This window comes from Chiloscyllium punctatum, chromosome 33 (genome assembly GCF_047496795.1).
Source record: "Chiloscyllium punctatum isolate Juve2018m chromosome 33, sChiPun1.3, whole genome shotgun sequence".
Taxonomy (NCBI): Eukaryota; Metazoa; Chordata; class Chondrichthyes; order Orectolobiformes; family Hemiscylliidae; genus Chiloscyllium; species Chiloscyllium punctatum.
The window spans coordinates 61,280,913-61,305,991 of NC_092771.1; the positions used below are offsets into that span (position 1 = coordinate 61,280,913).

The following is a 25,079-nucleotide window of genomic DNA, read 5'->3' on the forward strand; positions in this document are numbered from 1 at the left end:
CTCTCTCGCCCTCCCCTCTCTCGCCCTCCCCTCTCTCGCCCTCCCCTCTCTCGCCCTCCCCTCTCTCGCCCTCCCCGCTCTCGCCCTCCCCGCTCTCGCCCTCCCCTCTCTCGCCCTCCCCTCACTCGCCCTCCCCTCACTCGCCTCCCCTCTCTCGCCCTCCCCTCTCTCGCCCTCCCCTCTCTCGCCCTCCCCTCTCTCGCCCTCCCCTCACTCGCCCTCCCCTCACTCGCCCTCCCCTCACTCGCCCTCCCCTCACTCGCCCTCCCCTCTCACGCCCTCCCCCTCACACTCTGCTCTCACGCCCTCTCATGGAGCGCACTTCCCTCTGTCACCCCACCACTCGCTCGCCCCGTCTCTCCCGCCCGCACATCCCCTATCGCGCACCACCCTCTCGTGCCCTCCCCTCTCGCGCCCTCAACACTCTCGCATTCTCTCACCCTCCATACTCTCGCTCCCACCGTTCTTGCCCACCCCGCTCTCGCCCTCCCTTCTCTCTCGCCCTCCCTTCTCTCTCAGCCTCCCTTCTCTCTCGCCCTCCCTTCTCTCTCACCCTCCCTTCTCTCTCGCCCTCCCCTCTCTTGCCCTTCCCGCTTTCTCAATCCCATCTCTCACCCTCCCCTACCTCTCTCACACTCCATACTCTCGCTCCCACCATTCTCACCCACCCCTCTCTCGCCCTCCTCACTCTCTCCCACCCCACTCTCTTGCGTTCCCCTATCCTTCTGACCGCCTCTTGCTTGCCCGCCCCCCTCTCGCCCGGCCCCCTCTCGCCCGCCCCCCTCTCGCCCCGCCCCCCCCTCTCGCCCGCCCCCCCCTCGCCCGCCCCCCCTCTCGCCCGCCCCCTCTCGCCCGCCTCCCTCTCTCGCCCGCCCCCCTCGCCCCCCCCTCTCGCCCCGCCGCCCCTGCGCCCTCGCCCCCCCTCGCCCGCCCCCCCTCGCCCGCCCCCCTCGCCCGTCCCCCCCCTCGCCCGTCCCCCCCCTCACCCGTCCCCCCACCTCTCGCCCGCCCCCCCCTCGCCGCCCCCCCACTCGCCCGCCCCCCTCACCCGCCCCCCCCTCACCCGCCCCCCCTCTCGCCCCCCCCCTCTCGCCCGCCCCCCTCTCGCCGCCCCCCTCTCGCCCGCCCCCCTCTCGCCCGCCCCCCTCTCGCCCGCCCCCCTCTCGCCCGCCCCCCTCTCGCCCGCCCCCCTCTCGCCCGCCATTCTCTCGCCCACCATTCTCTCGCCCGCCATTCTCTCTGCCTCCCCCCCTCTCCCTTCCCTCTCTCTTCATATCACCTGTCTCTCCCCTGTCTCACCCACACCTCTCTACCTCTCTCTCTCCCTCCCCTCTCTCTCGCCCTCGCCTCTACCTCCCTCCACACACTCTCCCTCCCCTCTCTCCCACTCCCCAATCTCCCATTCCCCAGTTACGCTGTCACCTCTCTCGCCCGCCCCCCTCTCTCACCCGCCCCCCCTCTCTCACCCGCGCCCCCTCTCTCGCCCGCCCCCCTCTCTCGCCCGCGCCCCCCCTCTCGCCCCGCCCCCCTCTCTCGCCCGCCCCCCTCTCTCGCCCCGCCCCCCTCTCTCGCCCGCCCCCTCTCTCGCCCGCCCCCCCTCTCTCGCCCGCCCCCCCTCTCTCGCCCCGCCCCCCCTCTCTCGCCCGCCCGCCCTCTCTCGCCCTCACCTCCCGCGCCCCTTCCACACCGTCCCCTCGCGCGCACTCCCCTCTCTTGTGCCCCACTCGCTTGCCCCATCTCTCCTGCCCTCCACTCTCTTGACCCCAACTCTCTCAGCCTCTCCTCACTCACCCTCCCCACTTTCGCCCACCTCTCTCTCGTTCTCCCATCTCTCTCGCCCTCTCCTCTCTTGCCCTCCGCTCTTGCCCTCCGCTCTTGCCCTCCCGCTCTTGCCCTCCCGCTCTTGCGCGCTCGCCCCTCTCTTGCTCTACCCCGTCTCTCGCCCTCCGGTCTCTCGCCCTCCAGTCTCTCGCCCTCCCGTCTCTCGCCCTCCCGCTTTGCACTCTCTCGCCGACCCCTGTCTCATGCTCCCCTCTTGCCCCCTCCCCTCTCGCCCCCTCCCCCTCGCCCCCTCGCCCCCTCCCCCCTCGCGCCCTCCCCCCTCGCGCCCTCCACTCTCTTGTCCCCACATTCTCGCACCCTACTCTCACGCCCTTTCCTCCCACGACCTCCCCTACCTCTCCCTCGCCTCTCTCTCCCCCTCCTCTATGCTTCCCTAATCCTCTCTCCCCCTCCTGAATCTTGGCCTACTGTCTCCCGTCCTCTACACTCTCACCCCTCTCTCTCAGCCCCGCTATATCGCCCCCACCTTTTGCCCTCTTCTTGCCCTCCCCTCTCTCGCCCTGGCCTCTCTCGCAGTCTCCTCTCTATCCCTCCCCCTCTCTCGCTCTCCACTCTATCGCCCTCCTCCGCTGCCTACCTGCCTTCCCTCGCACTCCCTTTTCCTTCCCATCACCTCTCTGGTCCTCCACTCTCTCACCTTCCCCCCCCACCTTCCCCTCACTCTCACCTTCCCCTCACTCTCACCTTCCCCCCGCTCTCTCTCGCCCTCCCCGCTCTCTCTCGCCCTCCCCGCTCTCTCTCGCCCTCCCCGCTCTCTCTCGCCCTCCCCGCTCTCTCTCGCCCTCCCCGCTCTCTCTCGCCCTCCCCGCTCTCTCTCGCCCTCCCCGCTCTCTCTCGCCCTCCCCCCTCTCTCTCGCCCGCACCCCACTCCCTCGCACCCCACTCCCTCGCACCCCACTCCCTCGCACCCCACTCCCTCGCACCCCACTCCCTCGCACCCCACTGTCGCTACCTCTCACTCTCCCACTGGCCTCTCTCTCTCTCCCTCCAATCTCTCGCCTACCCCTCTCTTCCTCCCCCTCTCCGCCCTCCCCTCTCTTGCTCTCGCCTCACTCGCCATCCCCTCTCGGACCCTCCCCTATCGTGCACTACCGTCTCCTGCCCTCCACTCTCTCGCACTCTCTCGCCCTCCACTATCTTGCCCTCCATACTCCCGCCCCCACCGTTCTCGCCCTCCCCTCTCTCTCGCCCTCTGTCTCTCGACCCTACCATTCTCACCCTCCCCACTCTCGCCCTCCCCTCACTCTCGCCCTCCCCTCACGCGTTCCCCTCTCCTTCCTCCCTCCTCTTGCTTGTCCTCCTCTCTGTCGCCCTCCCATCTCTCGCCCTCACCTCCCGCGCCCACCCCTCTCTCACACACCCCCCTCTCTCACACACCCCCCTCTCTCGCCCTCCCTCTCTCTCGCCCTCCCCTCTCTCTCGCCCTCCCCCCTCTCTCACCCTCCCCCCTCTCTCGCCCTCCCCCTCTCTCGCCTCCCCCCTCTCTCGCCCTCCCCTCTCTCACGCCCTCCCCTCTCTCTCGCCCTCCCCTCTCTCTCGCCCTCCCCCTCTCTCGCCCTCCCCTCTCTCTCGCCCTCCCCTCTCTCACGCCCTCCCCTCTCTCTCGCCCTCCCCTCTCTCTCGCCCTCCCCTCTCTCTCGCCCTCCCCCCTCACTCGCCCTCCCCTCTCACTCGCCCTCCCCTCTCTCTCGCCCTCCGCTCTCTCTCGCCCCTCCCCTCTCTCTCGCCCTCCCCTCTCTCTCGCCTCCCCTCTCTCTCTCCTCACTCTGGCACTCTGCTCTCTCGACCTCCCCTCTCTCACCTATCCCTCTCTCTCTCTCTCGCCATTTGCACCCCTCTCTCCCTCCACCCTCTCTCTCCCTCCACCTTCTCTCTCCCTCCACCTTCTCTCTCCCTCCACCTTCTCTCTCCCTCCACCTTCTCTCTCCCTCCCCTCACTCGCCCCTCCCCTCTCATTCGCCCTCCCCCCACACTCGCCCTCCCCTTACTCGCCCTCCCCCTCACTCGCCCTCCCCTTACTCGCCCTCCCCCCTCACTCGCCCTCCCCCCTCACTCGCCCTCCCCCCTCACTCGCCCTCCCCCCTCACTCGCCCTCCCCCTCACTCGCCTCCCCTTACTCGCCCTCCCCCCTCACTCGCCCTCCCCCCTCACTTGCCCTCCCCCCTCACTCGCCCTCCCCCCTCACTCGCCCTCCCCCCTCACTCGCCCTCCCCCCTCACTCGCCCTCCCCCTCACTCGCCCCCCCACTCTCTTGCCCCCCCACTCTCTCGCCCCCCCCACTCTCTCGCCCCCCCACTCTCTCACACCCCCCCACTCTCTCGCCCCCCCCACTCTCGCCCCCCCCACTCTCTCGCCCCCCCACTCTCTCGCCCCCCCCCACTCTCTCGCCCCCCCCACTCTCTCGCCCCCCCCACTCTCTCGCCCCCCCCACTCTCTCGCCCCCCCCACTCTCTCACCCCCCCACTCTCTCACCCCCCCCACTCTCTCACCCCCCCACTCTCTCGCCCCCCCACTCTCTCGCCCCCCCCCACTCTCTCGCCCCCCCCCACTCTCTCGCCCCCCCCACTCTCTCGCCCCCCCCCACTCTCTCACCCCCCCCCCACTCTCTCACCCTGCTCTCTCCGCCCTTTCTCGCTCTCCGCCTCACTCGCTGACCCCTCTCGGACCCTCCCCTATCGTGCACTACCGTCTCTTGCTCTCCACTCTCTCGCACTCTCTCGCCCTCCACTATCTTGCCCTCCATACTCCCGCCCCCACCGTTCTAGCCCTCCCTTCTCTCTCGCCCTCTGTCTCTCGACCCTACCGTTCTCTCCCTCCCCACTCTCTCCATCCCCTCACTCACCCTCCCCTCACTCTCGCCCTCCCCCCTCACGCGTTCCCCTCTCCTTCCTCCCTCCTCTGCTTGCCCTCCTCTCTCAGTCGCCCTCCCCTCTCTCGCCCTCCATCTCTCGACCTCCCGTCTCTCTTTCCTCCACTCTCTCACCCTCCCATCTCTCGCTCTCCCCCTCTCTCGCTGTCAACTCTCTCAACGTCTCCCGACCCTAGTCACCCTCTCTTGCTCTCCCTTTTCTCTCGCCATCCCCTCTCTCACCCTCCCCTCTCTCACCCATCCCCATTGCCCTCCCCTCTCGCACCCTCCCCTCTCGCGCCCTCCCCTCTCGCGCCATCCCCTCTCGCGCCCTCCCCTCTCGCGCCCTCCCCTCTCGCGCCCTCCCCTCTCGCGCCCTCCCCTCTCGCGCCCTCCCCTCTAGCGCCCTCCCCTCTCGCGCCCTCCCCTCTCGCGCCCTCCCCTCTCGCGCCCTCCCCTCTCGCGCCCTCCCCTCTCGCGCCCACCCCTCTCGCGCCCACCCCTCTCGCGCCCACCCCTCTCGCGCCCACCCCTCTCGCGCCCACCCCTCTCGCGCCCACCCCTCTCGCGCCCACCCCTCTCGCGCCCACCCCTCTCGCGCCCACCCCTCTCGCGCCCTCCCCTCTCTCTCGCCCTCCCCTCTCTCTCGCCCTCCCCCTCTCTCTCGCCCTCCCCTCTCTCTCGCCCTCCCCTCTCTCTCGCCCTCCCCTCTCTCTCGCCCTCCCTCTCTCTCGCCCTCCCCCCTCTGTCTCGCCCTCCCCCCTCTCTCTTGCCCTCCCCTCTCTCTCGCCCTCCCCCCTCTCTCGCCCTCCCCTCTCTCTCGCCCTCCCCTCACTCGCCCCCCCCTCACTCACCCTACCCTCACTCGCCCTCCCCCCTCACTCGCCCTCCCCTCTCTCTCGCCCTCCCCCTCTCTCTCGCCCTCCCGTCTCTCTCGCCCTCCCCTCTCTCTCGCCCTCCCCTCTCTCTCGCCCTCCCCTCACTCTCCCTACCCCTCACTCACCCTCCCCTCACTCGCCCTCTCCCCTCACTCGCCCTCTCCCCTCACTCGCCCTCTCCCCTCACTCGCCCTCTCCCGTCACTCGCCCTCCCCTCACTCGCCCTCTCCCCTCACTCGCCCTCTCCCCTCACTCGCCCTCCCCCTCACTCGCCCTCTCCCCTCACTCGCCCTCTCCCTCACTCGCCCTCTCCCGTCACTCGCCCTCTCCCGTCACTCGCCCCTCCCTCACTCGCCCTCTCCCCTCACTCGCCCTCTCCCCTCACTCGCCCTCCCCCTCACTCGCCCTCTCCCCTCACTCGCCCTCTCCCCTCACTCACCCTCTCCCCTCACTCGCCCTCTCCCGTCACTCGCCCCTCTCCCCTCACTCGCCCTCTCCCCTCACTCGCCCTCTCCCCTCACTCGCCCTCTCCCCTCACTCGCCCTCTCCCCTCACTCGCCCTCTCCCGTCACTCGCCCTCTCCCGTCACTCGCCCTCCCCTCACTCGCCCTCTCCCTCACTCGCCCTCTCCCCTCACTCGCCCTCTCCCCTCACTCGCCCTCCCCTCACTCGCCTCCCCTCTCTCGCTCTCAGCCTTCCCTCTCTCTCGCCCTCCCATCTCGCACCCTCCCTCTCTGTCCCCATCTCTCTCTCTCGCCCTCCCCATCTCGCACCCCCTCTTTCCTCTCCCCATCTCTCTCTCTCGCCCTCCCCATCTCGCACCCCCTCTTTCTCTCCCCATCTCTCTCTCTCGCCCTCCCCATCTCGCACCCCCTCTTTCTCTCCCCATCTCTCTCTCTCGCCCTCCCCATCTCGCACCCCCTCTTTCTCTCCCCATCTCTCTCTCTCGCCCTCCCCATCTCGCACCCCCTCTCTCTCTCCCCATCTCTCTCTCAGCCTTCCCTCTCTCTCGCCTACTCTAACGCGTTTCGTCTCTCCTTTTCGCCCTTCCTCTGTCTCTCCTCTCTCACCATCTCTCTCTCTCTCTCTTGCCCCTTTTCTCCCTCACTCCCCCTCACTCTGTCTCTCTCCCACTCTCTCTATCACTGCTTCGCCCTCTTTTGTTGCCTCGCGCTCGCTCTCACTCTCAACCTCTCCCTCTCTCCGGCCCCCGACACCCCTCTCACACACCCCTTTATTCCTTGCCCGTCCTCTGTCTCACTATCTCTCTCTCGCCCTCATCTTTCTCTCGCCCTCGCACTCTCCATCGTCCCATCTCTCTATCTATCTCTCTCTCTCCCTCTCTCTCTCTCTCTCTCTCTCTCTCTCTCTCTCTCTCTCTCTCTCGCACGCGCATTCCCTCTCGCCTCCCACCACCCCGCCCCTCTCGGTCTGTCACCCTCTCTCTTTCTCTTTTTGTCCCTCTCTTTCTCCTCCCTCCCTCACTCGCTCCCTCTCTCCCTCTCATGCTCTCGTTGCGTTTCTCTCTCTCGCCCTCTCTCTCTTGGCCTTTCTCTCTCTTCCCCTCTATCTCTCATCCCTTCTCTCTCTCTCGCATCCGTCTCTCTCTCTCTCGCTGTCTCTTGCCCCCCTCTCTCTCGACCTTCCTTTATCTCTCTCTTGCCATCCCCCTCTCTCCAGCCCCCATCACTCATCCCCTGTCTCTCTCTCGCCCCCTCACTCATTTAACACCTCATTCTCTCTCTTTATACCCTCTCTCTTTCTCTCTCTCTCTCTCCTTCCCTATCTCTCTTGCCCCCTTCCTCTGTCTCCTCGTCCTCCTTCCCTCCCTCTCTGACACACTGTCTCCCTGGTCTTCACTCTCCCTCTGACCCTGAGACTGGGGCTGGGAGTGTCTGTGTGTGTGTATGTCTGTGTGTGTGTCTGTCTGTGTGTGTGTCTGTCTGTGTGTGTGTCTGTGTGGTGATGGTGAGGCTACGTGTGGGTGAGAGTGACAATTGGGAGGTGGGAGGAGGGGGAATTGGGGTAGAGATGGAATTGTGGGAGGGAGACAGAGACCGCAGGAGAGTGAGTGAAGGGGAAAGGGAAGAGTGGAGGCAGGTGGAGAAACCGGGGTTTGAGGGTGTGTATGAGAGAGGGGGACGAGGGGGAGTGAAAGGGAGATGTGGTAAGAGAGAGGGAGAGAATTGAGAAAGAGTAGGAGAGAGGAAATGAAGAAGGCCATGTTGGAGTAGGGGGAACAGAGGGAGTTAAACCCAGCTCCTGAGCTCAGGGCGTGGTGCCCTCCCATTCCCTGAGGACCAGGACTTGGGGCTGAGTCTGTCTCTCTCCAGCTCAGCTTCTCCAACACAAAGACACACAACAACATCGGTCACTCTGTTGCTCGGCATGCTTTAATCAACATTTTTATTGGTTACAAATGGAAGTGATGGAGACAGTCAGTGGGATGGTGCTTTTTCTCACTGGCCTCGGAGTTGAGAGAAACATTGAGATGTTTCCCTGTAACCCCCCTGGGGGATAAGGAAGGACAAACCAGCGCGACCCTCAGTCTGTTACCATAGCGACAGGCTCCTCCATCGCTGAAACACTGAACTGAAATGAGGAAATCCCGGATGGATTGATTAATGAGGGAATTTGATGGATGGATGGATTTGGGTGAAGGGATATTTCAGCACATTCTTCAGCTGCTGCCTGAACTTAGTCTGGGTCACGGCATAAATCGCGGTGTTTGTGCAGCAACTGAGGAGCTGCAGCATGAAGCCCAATTCCTGCACAAAGGGATCGAGATGCACAGACCGATACCCAATATCAAACATCCGTCTCCATATGCAATACACCATGAGTGTTGACCATAACAGGATGAAATTGGCCGAGATCACAAACAGTAAAATGATGGATTTTTTTCGGTTTCTCATTTCAGTGTCAGACTGAGCGTCCCCATTGGTGTGAGCGCGGAGTCGCCTGCGGGCTCTGCTGGTCAATAAAATGTGTCTGACGGTGAGAACATTGAGCAGCAGAATCAGGAGAAATGGGACACACGGGGTTAGAATGTGGTGGAGGAACTCGATTGTTGTCCAGACATGGGAGTCATAAACAGCATCTGTTACCTCACAAAACCAGGGGGCATTCGCCAGCCAATACCAAGCTGTGAAAATAAAATACCAGGAAATGTTCTTTAAACAGCTCAGCACAGTCACTGCTCCCAGAACCACAGCCGCCGTTTTCTCACTGCAATATTTACTTTTCAGCTTCTGGCAACAAATGGCCACAAACCGATCAAAGGTGAAAGTGACGGTGAACCAGACAGAGCAGTCAGTGGCTGCATAAAGCAGGACAGCGTGGATATTACACACGGGGAGGGAGTACAGGAAATAAAACTGTTCCCGATAAACAATGGGAATGTGTCTGAGGATCAGGTCGAGGATAATGACCAGGAGATCCGCCGCTGCCATGGCCCCCAGGTAACGTCTGACACATGGAGACAATCCACAATCTTTATAAAGCAGGACGTAGATGGTCACTACGTTAACTGTGAGGAAGGAAAACAAACCCATTATCCATCAGCCTGGAGGCAAAGGGACCCGTTTGATCGGGGACCCAGTGAGATTTTCAAATGTGTCCCTGTATTCAGGGATTTATTAAAATAATTGGAGCTGGAATAACAAATGGGAAGGTCAGAATTACTGACAAAAATGTGACATAAACCACAAGAAACCCTCCCTCCCCAAACACACAGAGACACATCCATAAGGACAGATGGTTTCTAGAACATTCCCACACACTCGATCACTCGAGAGCAGACACAGGTCACTCCTTCCCAGTTCCTAATACGGAGGGTGGAAACGTTGCTATCCAGAAGGATTCTCTCCCAGTTTCCTGAAGACAAACGGAGTTTGGGAATTTCTGTATTTTGGTCTAAATTGTGGTCAATCCTGTGTCGTGAAGAAATGTAAACGCAGGGAAAACGTATTCACCCCTTTAACTGACTGAGGGGTCTTCGGAACAGTGTCTCCTTCTCCCTGGAATGGGATGATCTTCCCTCGGGATCTTATCGTTTGTTCAATTCACTGACATCCGGCCGTTCACAAACAATGTCAGGAACTGAACGTTCCGGGGAGCTCCGTGACCTGTCCATCACATTTCCCCCCTACCCACCCCACCAACATGTACTGTGCCTGTACACACTGTAATTTTCATGCGGTGAGAGATGGAGGGTCCAATCACAGGAATGGGAACGAAAATCATTTTCAGATCAGCTGAAAGTGTTAGATAGAGCACGTTCTCAATCCACCTTTCAGAACATCGCTCCTCTGGGTTTATCTGTTCACCGTGGAACACTGTGCAGGCCAGGCTGGTATTCTGCTCCATACAACCCAGCAATCTGTTCAAAGTGGAACACTGTGCAGATTCATCCATTGCTCTTTTCAATGCAATCCTGGAATCTGTCCAGAGTGGAACACTGCACAGATCATGTCTTATCTTCAAACGCAGACAAGACATCTGTCCAGTATGGGAAGCTGGGAAAGAGACAGAAAAGCTGCAGTTGCTGGAATCCACAGTAGACAGGCAGGAAGCTGGGAGAACACAGCAAGCCAGGCAGCATCTGGAGGTGGAGAAGTCGATGTTTCGGGTGTAACCCTTCTACAAGTGTCCTGAAGAAGGCTTACATCCAAAATATCAAATTCTGCACCTCCGGATGCGATCTGGATTGCTCTGTTCCTCCAGCAAATATTCGGCTTGGGAAGCAGTGCAGACCACACTCGAGAAATGATCTGTAAATACAGACTAGATATTTGTCAAGCTCATGGGGTGCGGGGGAGGGGATGCATTTGGTGACGATTCGCCATGACAGCTTCGCTGCCGATGAATAGCCACTGTTTGTTTTCCCTCTGGCCTGTTCTTTCATACTTCTCAGTCCTCATTATTTATACAACGACATACTGATTTAAAAAAAAGAGGTAAAATAAATATCATTTTATTGGATTATATATAAAAATGAGTTAAAAACTTTAACTAGAAAAAGGAAATATATTTTAAAAATCTTTATAATGGCAGTAAAATCTCACATTAATATTAAACAATGAAGTTTCAGTTCATTTGATAGTTATGCGCTATTCCTCTAAGATATTCTAAACAATCTCTTTCGCCGTATTCAAGAACAATTTTTTTTAATCTATCGTCTGTGTGTCGATAATTTTTTTAGCTTTATTTGTAGTGGCCCCTTTGTTTCCATCGCCAAAACTTAATATTTGAATCACTGTTGGATAGTTTATCAAAAAGATATGTAAATATAAAAAAAAATAAAACCATCATGATAAAACTTCTTATACCCACGTATACTAATAATTTCTGTTTCCATACTAATAATTCCTGTTCCAAAAATACAAGCTTAAAAAAAACCCTCCTGTAACAAAAATACGTTGTTACTGGTGGCAAATTAGTGAGTAAAATTAGGGCGCACGGGATTGGGGGCAAAGTACTAGATTGGATAGAGAATTGGTTGGCTAATAGGAAACAAAGGGTAGTGATTGACGACTCCATTTCGGAATGGCAGGCAGTGACCAGTGGGATACCGCAGGGATCCGTACTGGGACCGCAGCTTTTTACAATATATGTAAATGATATAGAAGATGGTATCAGCAATAACATTAGCAAATTTGCTGATGATACAAAGCTGGGTGGTAGGGTGAAATGTGATGAGGATGTTAGGAGATTACAGGGTGACCTGGACAAGTTAGGTGAGTGGGCAGATGCATGGCAGATGCAGTTTAATGTGGATAAATGTCTGGTTATCCACTTTGGTGGCAAGAACAGGAAGGCAGATTACTACCTCAATGGTATCAAATTAGGTAAAGGGGCTGTTCAGAGAGATCTGGGTGTTCTTGTCCACCAGTCAATGAAGGCAAGCATGCAGGTACAGCAGGTCGTGAAGAAGGCTAATAGCATGCTGGCCTTCATAACAAGAGGAATGGAGTATAGAAGCAAAGAGGTGCTTCTGCAGCTGTACAGGGCCCTGGTGAGACCACACCTGGAGTACTGTGTGCAGTTCTGGTCTCCAAATTTGAGGAAAGACATTCTGGCTATTGAGGGAGTGCAGCATAGGTTCACGAGGTCAATTCTTGGAATGGTGGGATTACCTTACACTGAAAGACTGAAGCGACTCGGCTTGTATACCCTTGAGTTTAGAAGACTGAGAGGGGATCAGATTGAAATGTATAGGATTATGAAAGGATTGGACACTCTGGCAGGAGGAAACATATTTCCGCTGATGGGAGAGTGCCGAACCAGAGGACACAACTTAAAAATACGGGGTAGACCATGTGGACAGAGATGAGGAGAAACTACTTCACCCAGAGAGTGGTGGCTGTGTGGAATGCTCTGCCCCAGAGGGCAGTGGAGGCCCAGTCTCTGGATTCATTTAAGAAAGAATTGGATAGAGCTCTTAAAGATAGTGGAGTCCAGGGTTATGGAGATAAGGCTGGAACAGGATACTGATTAGGAATGATCAGCCATGATCATATTGAATGGCGGTGCAGGCTCGAAGGGCTGAATGGCCTACTCCTGCATCTATTGTCTATTGTCTATTGTCAAATGATCTTCAGCGGACAGTGGGCTTTAGCTAAGCGTCCTCGGTGGTCAAAGGGCAGTGGCTAATCGGCGGCAGTGAATCTGCTTTGGCGAATGGTCCCATCCCAGGGGGGTGCAGATCACAGCAGCGCATTGATCTATAAGGCCAGACTAGATATCTGTTCAGCACGGCGAGCTTTGCAGACCACGGCAGTGCATTGATCTATAAACCCGGACTAGATATCTGTCCAGCACGGGGAGCTGTGCAGACCACAGCAGTGCACTAATATATGAAACAAGTATCCATCCAGCATGGGGAGCTGCATAGACCACATCATTGCATTATCTGTAAACCTCAATAAGATAGTCTGACCAGCACAACGATCTGTGCAGTGATCACCCGTGAATTAATTTATAAACCAGTAGCAGTAACCCTCCAAACACGTAGAGATGTATATCCCACCCCAAAGCATTGATCTGAAAACAAGGAACAGTTATCCTTCCAGCGTGTAGAGCTGTGTACACTACACCACTACATTGATCAGTAAACCAGGAGCTGTTACCCATCCAGCAGGCAAAGCTGTGTACACCACCCCAGTGCATTAGTCTGTCAACCAGGAGCAGTTCCACTCTCAGTATGTAGGACTGTGTACCCCCACCCCAGTGCATTGATCTAAAAACCAGGGGCAGTTACCTCCCCCCCACCCCCACACCCCCCCCAACCAGCATGTTGAGCTGTATAGGCCACCCAGTGCATTGATCTGTAACCCAGCAGCACTTACCCTCCCAGCATGTAGGACGGTGTACACCACCCCGGTGCATGATCTGTAAACCAGCAGCACCTACCCTCCCAGCATGTGAAGCTGTGTACACCACCCCAGTGCATTGATCTGTAACCCAGGAGCAGTTACCCTCCCAGCATGTAGGACTGTGTACACCACCCCAGTGCATTGATCTGTAAACCAGGTGCAGTTATCCTCCCAGAATGTAGAGCTGTGTACCCCACCCCATGCATTGATCTGTAACACTGTGTGAGATCCCTGCCCAGTGTGGGGAAACTTGCAGCTCATGCTGTAAGTGACAGGATGTACAGCTCCCATTCATTTACAGCTCCATATCTCCATTGTGCCATGACAAGGGGATGCTTTGGGTGTGAACATCACTGACATTGAGAGGTGGCGGGGGAATCAGTTTAAATATCACCACATGGGAGGGGATTGTGAAGTAGGCAGAGAGGGGGAGACCGAGAGACAGTGTCATGGAAGGATGTGTTCCGAGTTTTCAGAATGCTGAAATATAGGCATTTAAATAGCATCCTGTACCATGAGCCAGTCTTTCTGGAAATATGGGAAAAACGGATATTGCTGTGATGTCAAATGAGCATTTGTTCTGCATCTCTGTAACTGAAATTGGTTTCAACAGAACCTATGACTCATTGGACAGATTCTAACAATAATTTGTTTCAGTGACATTTTCAATGACTGTGACAGATGGATCGTCCGCACAAGGCTGAGCTATTTTCCTGGTGCTATCTGATCAAACTCACCTCTCCGGTCTGAAGAAATGTCCAGCGATAAAGGACAAGCTTCACTAACCTTCCCCGCTCTTTCAGGATAAGGCTCAATGTATTCTCTCTGCTCCCTCACACTCACTGTATATCTGTTAAAGCACCGACCCCCAAACAAGGCTCATGTTCCACCACTCTCACTCCTGCATGCAGCACCTTCTCTCTCTCACTCTCTCTCTCTCTCTCTCTCTCTCTCTCGCTCTTTCTCTCTCTCTCTCTCTCTCTCTCTCTTCCCTACACTTTACCCCCACCCCCACCCCACTAATAACACTGCATGGATACAACACTGTGGACTGACTCCCTCCGGACAACTCACCATATCTCCCCCCACCCCCACCTATACCTGCATTAACTGCAGGGTCACCCACTCCCACCCTCACTCCCTCCCTCACTTTCTCCCATTCCAGGAGAAACAGCCTTGAATACGACAGAAAGGGCCAAGCTGGGTGGTGGATTGTCCGATATCCATTGCCTTACACTTATCCCCCGCCATGTGGGGAGGACCCTGGTACGAGCCGGTGACGACCGGGACACCTCGTGTGGAGATTCTGAAACATCCACGTCCCACCGACCGAGTAAGGAGCAATGTTCAGTGAAGGGCAATTCTCACTTTAAACACACTGGCAGCTCCGTTTCCCACCCCCCCCCCCAGCACAACTTAGAAACCGTGGCCCTGATGGCATCTCCCTTTTGTGTCGAGCTGGTACAAATTGAATCCCCACGGTCTCGGTGGGCAGGAGGGTGGGCTCACAACACATCGTCACCACCACCTCCCAGGAAGGGAGCACTGAGACTCCCTCTTATACTTGCGTCAGCAAACAAGTCAGAAACTGAAACTGATCTGTGATATTTACTGCTGTACTCACTTTTCCTGGTATCTTCAATAATCTGTGCTCATGGACACCCAGGGCCCTCTGGGCCTCCACCCCCTTTATAACGGTACGGCCTGTTTTATGTTGTCTTTCAATGCCCTTCCTACCAAAGTGCATCACCTCACACTGCTCTGCATTGATCCCCATCTGACATGCACTTGAACACTACACCAAGTCCTGTGGCATTTCCACACTCTCCTCCACACACTTTGCAATTCTTCCAGGTTTGCTTCCTGCGAACATTGAACTTGTCATATAGTCACAGTCCACACAGAAATACTGACACAGCCACTAGTGTGAGCAAGTGAAATACAACACACTGCATAAGCACACACCAGATGGTATGAGTGAAAAATTGACCAGATCACCATTGAGCAAGAGAAATACAGACAGATTCTCCATGTCTGTGTTAGTGTTGGTGTCTTAGTGAGTATCTATATGTCTCTCTATTTGTGTGCATGTATCTTTGTGTATCCATGTGGGGCCAGTCTGGCAGTCTCTGTGGTGTTCAAAGTTAAGTAATATCCCCCGACAGGAGTTCTTAAGAAGGGTCACTCGACCCGAAACGTCAACTTTTATTTCTCTCCACAGATGCTGCCAGAGCTGCTGATCTTTCTGTTGTTGTAACTCTTTCTGTGGCCCTCCAACACCTCGCTTTCCCTGGTACAGGTGGCAGCGACAGTGAAAATCATTAGTCTGCGAGGGAGAGAGAGAGAACCGCAGCTCACAGTACCACCTACAGAGAGAAAGAGAAACACACTCACACACTCCCAAACACCACACACGTACACTCACACGCCACACACACACACACACACACACACACACACACACACACACACACAGGCTCATACAAACATGAGCACACACAGAGACACCCACACATCACATGCATACACACAAAAGTGTAAAGGTACACCACACACAGACACCCACACACCACCCACACATAGAGACACCGACACAAACGCACATACATGCATCCACACACACGCGCGCACACACAGAAAAATAGAGACACACACACCATACAGGCACGGTCACAAACACACACTCAAAGAGACACTGACACACACGTACACACATGTGCACACACACACCACACGCACAGGCACACACAGACGCACGCATGTAGACACATACATGGACACACACATGCAGACACATGGAGATGTGCATACACTGACACACACAAAGATAACACACACAGATGCAAAGAGAAATATGCACATGCCACACACACTCATACACTACACAGAGACATTCATACTATACACACTCAGACACCCACAGATCATACTATGCACACAGGCAAAACCATACAAACGAAGACACATACATACATGCACACAGATGCACATACAGAGACAAAAATGTACATACACACAGAGACACACACCACAGACAGATATACATACACACACTCAGACGCACAGACAAAGACACACAGACATCCACATGCCATACCCACAGACGCACACACAACCCACACACATACACAGGCATGCACACACACATGCGCGCGCGTACACAGACACTTATATAGACGCACACGCTCACAGGCACCCAGACACAACACACATGCAAAAACACGCACACAAACGAATAGACACATACACACAAGCACACAGACACACACACAAAGATACGTTCACATGCACAGATATGCACAAACTTGCATTGCATACACACACAGACCCCCACACACATGCACATAGACATTCACAGACAAAATGACTCATGCACACAACACAGACACAAGCACAGAGACACACACGCACACAGGCACACACAGATACATGCACACACATACAGACACAGAGACACAGGCACAGATACACACATGCACACACACAGACGTACACAGCCACATACAGTGACACATGCACTAACACACAGACGGACACAAACACACACACACACACTGGCACTCACACACACACTTACGCACGCACTTAACCACACACGCACAAACACAATCGCACTTGTTGATGAATTTGTTGCTCTTTCTGTGACTTGCAATGTATAGCTACTTACACTTCCATATAATCTTCTGTGTGAGAAAGGATTGTAAAGTACTAAACCAGACCACCACTGCATTGTATAACCTCAAACAAAAGCAGGATAGACAGAGGGAGAGGGACGGAGGGTGATAGGCTTTGACCCTGATTTCAATCATTCACTCCCAAAACAAATGAGTTCCCATTGCAGAGAGATGCAGAGACAGAGACACAAACATACATACACACACTAATGCAGGGACACACACAACATGCACAGAGAGATAAATGAACGCAGAGAGGCACACAGAGACATATAGACATACAGAAACAGACAAGCATGGACAGAAATATGAAGGTACGTACTTGGGCACACAAACACACATACAGTCATAGAGTTAGACAGTGGGTTTGGACACAGTACTGTTGGCCCATACAGTCCATGCTAACCATAATCCCAAACTCGACCAGTCCCACCTGCCTGCACTTGGCCCATTCATTTACAAACCTTGTCTAATTCATGTACTTCATCAATTTTGTTTTAAACGTTGTAACATTACCCACAATCCATCACTTCCTCAGGAAGTTCATTCCATACACGAACCACATGCAGTGTATAAAAATTGCACCTATTAGGTCCTGATCAGGTGTACCCGGGAACTCTGTGCGAAGGTCAGGAAGTGATTGCTGGGTCTCTTGATGAGATGTTTTTACCATTAGGAGCCAAATATCGTTACATAGATCTCTGTAAGTTTAGATTACCTACAGTATGGAAACAGGCCCTTCAGGTCCACACCGTCACTCGGAAGAGTAACCCACCTAGACCCATTTCCCTCTGACTGAAGCATCTAACCTTATGGGCAATTTAACATGACCAATTCACCTGACCTGCACATTTTTTTTGTGACTATGGGAAGAAACCAGAGCACCTGTAAGAAGCCCACGCAGACACGGGGATGATGTGCCAATTCCACAAAGGCAGTCGCCCAAGGCTGGAATCGAACCTGGGACCCTGGTGCTGTGACGCAGCAGTGCTAACCACTGAGCAACTGTGCCGCCCGCGCAGATTACGTCTCAACCTCCTACGCTTCAGGAGAAAATGTCCTAGCCTGTCCATATAACTCAAACATTCCATTCCCAGCAACAGCCTGGCAAATCTCTTCTGAACCTTCTCCAGCTGAATCATATCCTCAGTGAAACAGGACGAGCAGAACTGCACACATTATTCCAGGAGAGGTCTCACGAATGTCGTGTACAACCTGAACATAATTTCCCAACTCCTGTCCTGAAAGGTCTGAGCAATGAAGGGAAGTGTGCCAAACGCCTTCTTAACCATCCCATCTACACGTGACGAAGACTTCAAAGAATTAAACATGAACCCCTTGGTCGCTCTACTCTATGATACTACCAATGTCCTAAGGTTTAATTGTATATGTGTTCACCTTGTTTGTTTTACCAAAGTGGAATATCTCACATTTATTGACATTAAAATCCATCTGCCATTCTTTAGCCCAGTGAGTGATAGTACTGTGGGAGAGAGGCTGGAAAGTAATCAGCTGGCTTGTATTATTTAATGGTTTTAGGAAGAGGGCAGCCACACGTTACCGGTGGGGAATACTGATCGGTGTTTTGAACCCTGAAAGTATGCTCTTTCTTTGTGTCGGGTGTTCAGTAATAACATCTATTCAAGATCCATCATCGTGTCAGCAGGTTTTCTTCCCTAATATTGCCTAATCCAGAGGATAGCCTTTCCAGCTGGGAATCCTAACCAAGCAATTAAAGATATTCATAATTTATCTTGATGGCAGAACATATGCACACGAAATCCTGCAGTTGAAGTAAATACCTTGCATCTTCTACCATTGCAATTCTTCTGATTATTTAATTCAGTAAAGTTATCCAGATTTTAATGAATCCCCACACAGATCTGCAAGCTGGCATTTCAAATGTGACCCAAATTCTGGATATGACCTAGGTCTTGCGTAGTGGGCAATGCCTTTGCCTCTGACCCAGACCTCTGGATTCGAATCTAATTCCTGAATTTGTGTTGTAGTGTCCGTAGTGGTGGACATAAAGGTTTCGATTCAGGTCCTTCCTGTCACGGAAGCGTGTCATGCATGTCAGAACAGGGTGACGAACAAACCCACAGGAGGCTAATGCTGCACCATCAGGGACAATTGCCATGTGGTGATAGTGTCCCTACCTCTGGGACCAAAGTTCTAGATACAAATCCTACGGACGTGTTTCATTATATGTCTGAACACGTTGAATAAAATGATTTTAGAAATGTGATTTGATGTAGAACTTAGGCCCAGGGTGACTGAAAGTACAGCCATTTGGGTTGTTTCGAGTTAAACTTGAACCTTCTAGAGGTTTATAAAATCATGAGGGGCATAGATATGTGAGTAGTCAATGGCTTCTCCCCAGGATAGGGGAGTCCAAAGCTAGAGGACAGAGATTTAAGGTGAGATGGACAAGATTTAAAATGGTCTGAAGGGGAACAGTTTCAGACAAAGGATGATGCGTGTATGGAATGAGCTGCCAGAGGAAGTAGTGGAGTCTGGTACAATTACAACGTGTAAAAGGCATCTGGATGGGTATATAAATAGGAAAATGGATATAGAATAAATGCTGGAAAATGAAACTAAAATAAGTTAGTACCTCTGTTTGGCATGAATGAGTTGGACCAAAGGGTCAGTTTCCATGCTGTGCAACTCTATGATTCGTTGATCCAATTTGTAAAGATTTCTTTGTAATCTAATAAAACATTCTTCACTGTTCACTATACAACTAATGTCGGTGTCACCCGTAAACTTGTTCACCACACCTTCTATAATTCTCATCTAAATCATTGATGTAAGTGAAACCAAAAGTGGCTCCAGCACCAATCCCTGTGGAATGCCGCTGGTCACAGACCTCCAGTTCCAAAGACAACCCTCCTACACCACTCTGTCTCCTGCCAATAACCCGAAACACACACACGCGTACAGACATTCGGAGGCACAGACACACTTCTGTATTTAAGACAGAGATAGATAATTTTTGATGAATAAAGGGATCAAATGTTACAGAGAGCAGGCAGGAGAATTGTGTTGAGAAACGTGCTGGGCATTATCGAACAGCAGATCAGGTTCAATGAGCCAAATAATCCAGTTCTGCACCAATTTCGTATGTTCTACGGTTTACAACATCGGAATTGTCTATCCAAGAAAGCAGTGAAGGCTGAGTTTGATGAATACTTTACTGAACAGAGTCATTAGGAATGTTGCATAGGTTTAAGGGGCTGAATGGACTGTCTTTTCCTGTTTGTTGTGTCATTAATTCTCAAACCAGAAAGTAACTTGCTGTGAGGTTAACGCACTTTCAAATTAAGATGTCCCCCATTTAAGATTGAGGTAAAGATGTTCCTTTCTGCTTAATGTTGTACTGTCTGTGGTGCTGTACAGAACCGTGAACACTGGGTCATTGGAGATACTCGAAGCTGACCTCCCCAATCTTCGATGGGCGGGAGAGTCAGTATTTATTGGGAAAGGATGGGAAAGGCGTGTTCAGCCACAAACAGACCAGCCGTAATCTTTCTACATTGAGCAACAAGGTCGATGGGCCGAATGGCAAACTGCAACTCCTAGCCCATGTGTTTTCTTTCCCAGCACCCCTCGATGCTGTTACAGATGGAGAGAAATATCCCATTCAACCACTCAGCATCGTTACAATGAGACTGGAGAAGGTCATTCTGCACCCCACCCCCCAAAACCCCCATGGAATTGGAGAGGAATAGAATGAAGTATTTAGTCACAGAGAGAGACAGCACGGAAACAGCCCCTTTGGTCCATCTTAACCCAACCAATCAGTTCCTTAAATTTATTTAGTTTCATTTGCCAGCATTTGGCCCATTTCCCTCTGCATCCTTACTGTTCATTTGCCCACCCAGATGCCTTTTAAATGTTGTAATTGTACCAGCCCCCACCACTTCCTCGGGCAGCTTATTTCATACACACACCACTTTGCTCCTTGAGTCTTCTTTAAAACTGTTACCACTCACCATAAACCTATGGAGTCTAGTTTTGGATTCCCCCAACTTACCTGGGAAAGAGACAGTGCCTATTTAACCGATCCATGCCTGTGATGATTTTATAAAGCTATATAAGATCACCCCTCATAGACAATTGTTTAATTTAATGTGTAGTGACTGCAGGAATTTTACAACACATCACCAACATCAAAATTGAAATTACTGATGAAGATTATCTTTACTAGTTTTGTTGTGAAAGGAAATCATGTTAATGAGAAATTGCCCCACCTCTTCGATAACCTTCTGGTGAAAATTGAGGACATGACTGAGATTGCAGAATGATCCATTGCTGCATCTGAAAGACAGCATGTTTGACCGTGTAGTGTTCTACTCAAATGTTAGTATATATGTTGTGCTCATCTTTTAAACTCTCAGCCATCAGTATCATTGACAGAACGATCTCCAGTTCTGACAACAGATGGCCTTGATGGAATATTGCTGAGCTCAGAAACACCTTGACAACCAGCAATACTGCACAGGAGGAGGCCATACAACCTCACTAGGCTATTACATAGGAACAAGCGAGCCTTGGTCAGCTACCAGGAAATACAGGAGAGATAATTACTTGTTGTCAGGTTGGAAAGCTGTAACTCATGGAATTTCTGAGGGATCAGTGTGAGTTCATCAACAGTTTACAATCCAGTGTAATGATTTGGATGAAGGTGCTGAATGGACTGTAGTTAAAGTCGTTCATACACCAGGACAGTCATTCAATAAGATGCCAAGTTGAGGCAGAGCATCTGCAATGCGATACAGACAGGGGAGGGCAGTGAGCAAACCTTCACAAAATAAACAGTACAATGTGGGTGATGGGAACTCTGTGTTTTGCAGGAACCATAAAACAACAGTAAATTATATAACTGGAGGCAGAATGCAGAAAGTGAGTCCTAGTACATAAACCACATCAAGTTAATATGTAGATGAAGAAAGTGATTTGGAAAGTAAATGGAATTATATTGTTTCTTGCAAAGAATACCGGGTATGATCTGAAGGATGTTTAACTGCATCTGTTCATGCCTTTGCAGAAAGCATATCTGGTGTACAATGTGTGGTTGCAATTCCCTGAAGTGAAAAATAGCAGGATAACTTCATAAACTGATAGAACAGAGAACATTACAGCGCAGTACAGGCCATTTGGCCCTCGATGTTGCACCGATCTGTCATACCAAGCTAAAGCCCATCTAACCTATACTATTTCATGTACTTCCATATGCTTGTCCAATGACGACTTAAATCTCCTTAAAGTTGGCGAATCTACTACCATTGAAGGCGAAGCATTCCATACCCTTATTATTCTCTGAGTAAAGAATTTACCTCTGACATCTGTCCTATTTCTATCAACCCTCAATTTCAAACTATGGCCCCTCGTGCTCGCCGTCCCCATACTTGGAAAAAAGCTCTCCCTGTCCACCCAATCTAGCCCTCTGATTATCTTATATGTCTCTATTAAGTCACCTCTCAACCTTCTTCTCTCTAACGAAAACAGCCTCAAGTCCCTCAGCCTTTCCTCGCAAGACCTTCCCTCCATACCAGGCAACATCCTAGTAAATCTCCTTTGCACCCTTTCCAAAGCTTCCACATCCTTCTTATAATGTGGTTACCAGAACTGTACACAATACTCCACGTGCAGCCGTACCAGAGTTTTCTCATAGCTGCAGCATAACCTCATGGTTCCGAAACTCGATCCCTGTATTAATAAAAGCTAAAACACTGTATACCTTCTTAACAACGCTGTAAACCTGGGTGGCAACTTTCAAGGATCTGTGTACCTTGGACACCAAGATCTCTCTGCTCATCTATACTACCAAGAATCTTACCATTAGCGCAGTATTTGGCATTCTGGTTACTCCGACCAAAGTGAATCACCTCACACTTGTCCGCATTAAACTCCATTTGCTAAATCTCAGTCCAGCTCTGCAGTTTATCTATGTCTCTTTGTAACCTACAACATCTTTCGTCACTATCCATAACTCCACCGACCTTAGTGTCGTCTGCAAATTTACTAACCCACCCTTCTACGCCCTCATCCAGGTCATTTATGAAAATGACGAACAGCAGTGGACCCAACACCGACCCTTGCATTACACCACTGGTAACTGGACTCCAGGATGAACATTTCCCATCAACCACCACCCTCTGTCTTCTTTCAGCAAGCCAATTACTGATCCAAACTGCTATATCACCCACAATCCCATTCCTCCACATTTTGTACAATAGCCTACTGTGGGGAGCCTTATCAAATGCCTTGCTGAAATCCATATACACCACGTCAACCGGTTTACTCTCATCTACCTGTTTGGTCACCTTCTCAAAGAACTCAATAAGGTTTGTGAAGCACGATCTACCCTTCACAAAACCATGCTGACTATCTCTAATGAAACTATTCTTTTCTAGATGATTATAAATCCTATCTCTTATAACCTTTTCCAAAATTTTACTGACAACTGAAGTAAGGATCTCTGGTCTATAATTACCAGGGTTGTCTGGACTCCCCTTCTTGAACAGGAGAACCACATTTGCTATCCTCCAGTCTTCTGGCACTATTCCTGTCGACAATAACGATTTAAAGATCAATGCCAAAGGCTCGGCAATCTCCTCCCTGGCTTCCCAGAGGATCCTAGGATAAATCTCATCCAGCCCAGGGCACTTATCTATTTTCACACTCTGCAGGATTTCTAATACCTCTTCCTTGTGAACCTCAATCCGACCTAGTATAATAGCCTGTATCTCAGTTATCTCCTCGACAACATTGTTGTTTTCTAGAGTGAATAGTCTCGAAAAATATTCATTTATTACTTCCCCTATCTGCTCTGACTCCACACACAACTTCCCACTACTATCCTTGATTGGCCCTAATCTTATTCGTCATTCTTTTATTCTTTAAATAACTATAGAAAGCCTTAGGGTTTACCCTGATATTATCCGCCAACAACTTCTCATGTCTCCTCCTGGCTCTTCTGAGCTCTCTCTTTAGGTCTTTCCTGGCTACCTTGTCACCCTCAAGCGCCCTAACTGCGCCTTCACACATCATTCTAAAATAAGCCTTCTTCTTCCTATTGAGCAGAGATTCCATTTTCTTCATAAACCACGGCTCCCGCGCTCCAGCTTCCTCCCCGCCTGACAGGTACATACCTATCTAGGACACACAGGAGCTATTCCTTGAATAACTCCACATTTCTAATGTTCCCATCCCCTGTAGTTTCCTTCCCCATCCTATGCTTCCTAATCGCATCGTAATTGCCCTTCCCCCAGCTCTAAGTCTTGATCAGTGGTATACACCTATCCCTTTCAATCACTAAAGTAAACATAACAGAATTGTGATCGCAGTCACCAGAGTGCTCACCTACTTCCAAGTCTAACACCTGGCCGGACTCATTACCCAGTCCCAAATCTAATGTGGCTTTGCCCCTTGTTGGTCTGTCTACATACTGTGTCAGGAAGCCCTCCTGCACACACTGCACAAAAGCTGACCCATCTATAGTACTCGTAGTATAGTGTTCCCAGTCAGTATTTGGAAAGTTGAAGTCCCCCATGACAACTACCCTGTCTCTCTCACTCCTATCGAGAATCATCTTTGCTATCCTTTCCTCTACATCTCTGGAACTAATCAGAGGCCTATAGACAACTCCTAATAGAGTGACCTCTCCTTTCCTGTTTCTAACCTTAGCCCATACTACCTCAGTTGACGAGTCCACAAACATCCTTTCTGCAACTGTAATACTGTCCTTGACCAACAATGTCACACCTCCCCCTCTTTTACCATCTTCTCTGTTCTTACTGAAACGTCTAAATCCTGGAACCTGCAACAACCCATTCCTGTCCCTGCTGTATCCATGTCTCCGAAATGGCCACAACATCGAAGTCCCAGGTATCAACTCACGCTGCACGTTCACCCACCTTATTCCAGATGCTCCTGGCGTTGACATAGACACACCTCAAACCAACGTCTTGCTTGCCGGTGCCATCTTGCATCCGTGAAACTTGATATCGGACCTCCCTACTCTCAAACGTTTCTATACTCGAACTACTATTTTGGTTCCCGTCCCCCTACTGGATTCGTTTAAACCCAACCCAATTGCCGTTGGGAATTTCCCACCCACCCCACCCCGGATATTGGAAACCCTCTGGTTCAGATGAAGACCATCCTGCTGTAGAGGTCCCACCTACCCCAGAAAGAGACCAATTATCCAAGAATCCAGAACCCTCCCTCCTGAACCATTCCTGTAGCCACGTGTTCAACTCCTCTCTCTCCCTATTCTTTGCCTCACTCGCACATGGCACGGGCAACAAACCAGAGACAAGAACTCTGTTCGTCCTAGCTCTCAGCTTCCATCATAGCTCCCTGAATTTCTGCCTTAAATCCCCTTCTCTCTTCCTACCTATGTTATTGGAGCCCGCGTGGACCACGACTTGGGGCTGTACCCCCTCCCCCT

At 52.3% G+C, this 25,079-nt stretch overlaps 1 protein-coding gene across 1 annotated transcript in view; it reads left to right on the forward strand.

Moving 5' to 3' along the window:
* LOC140458580 (uncharacterized) overlaps nucleotides 1-25,079 on the forward strand; it is a 107,055-nt gene that overhangs the window by 71,528 nt on the left and 10,448 nt on the right. Inside the window, exon 8 of the mRNA XM_072553341.1 lies at nucleotides 8,817-9,029. Coding sequence (XP_072409442.1) covers nucleotides 8,817-9,029 — 213 coding nt within the window. The remainder of the gene's footprint in view (nucleotides 1-8,816; nucleotides 9,030-25,079) is intronic.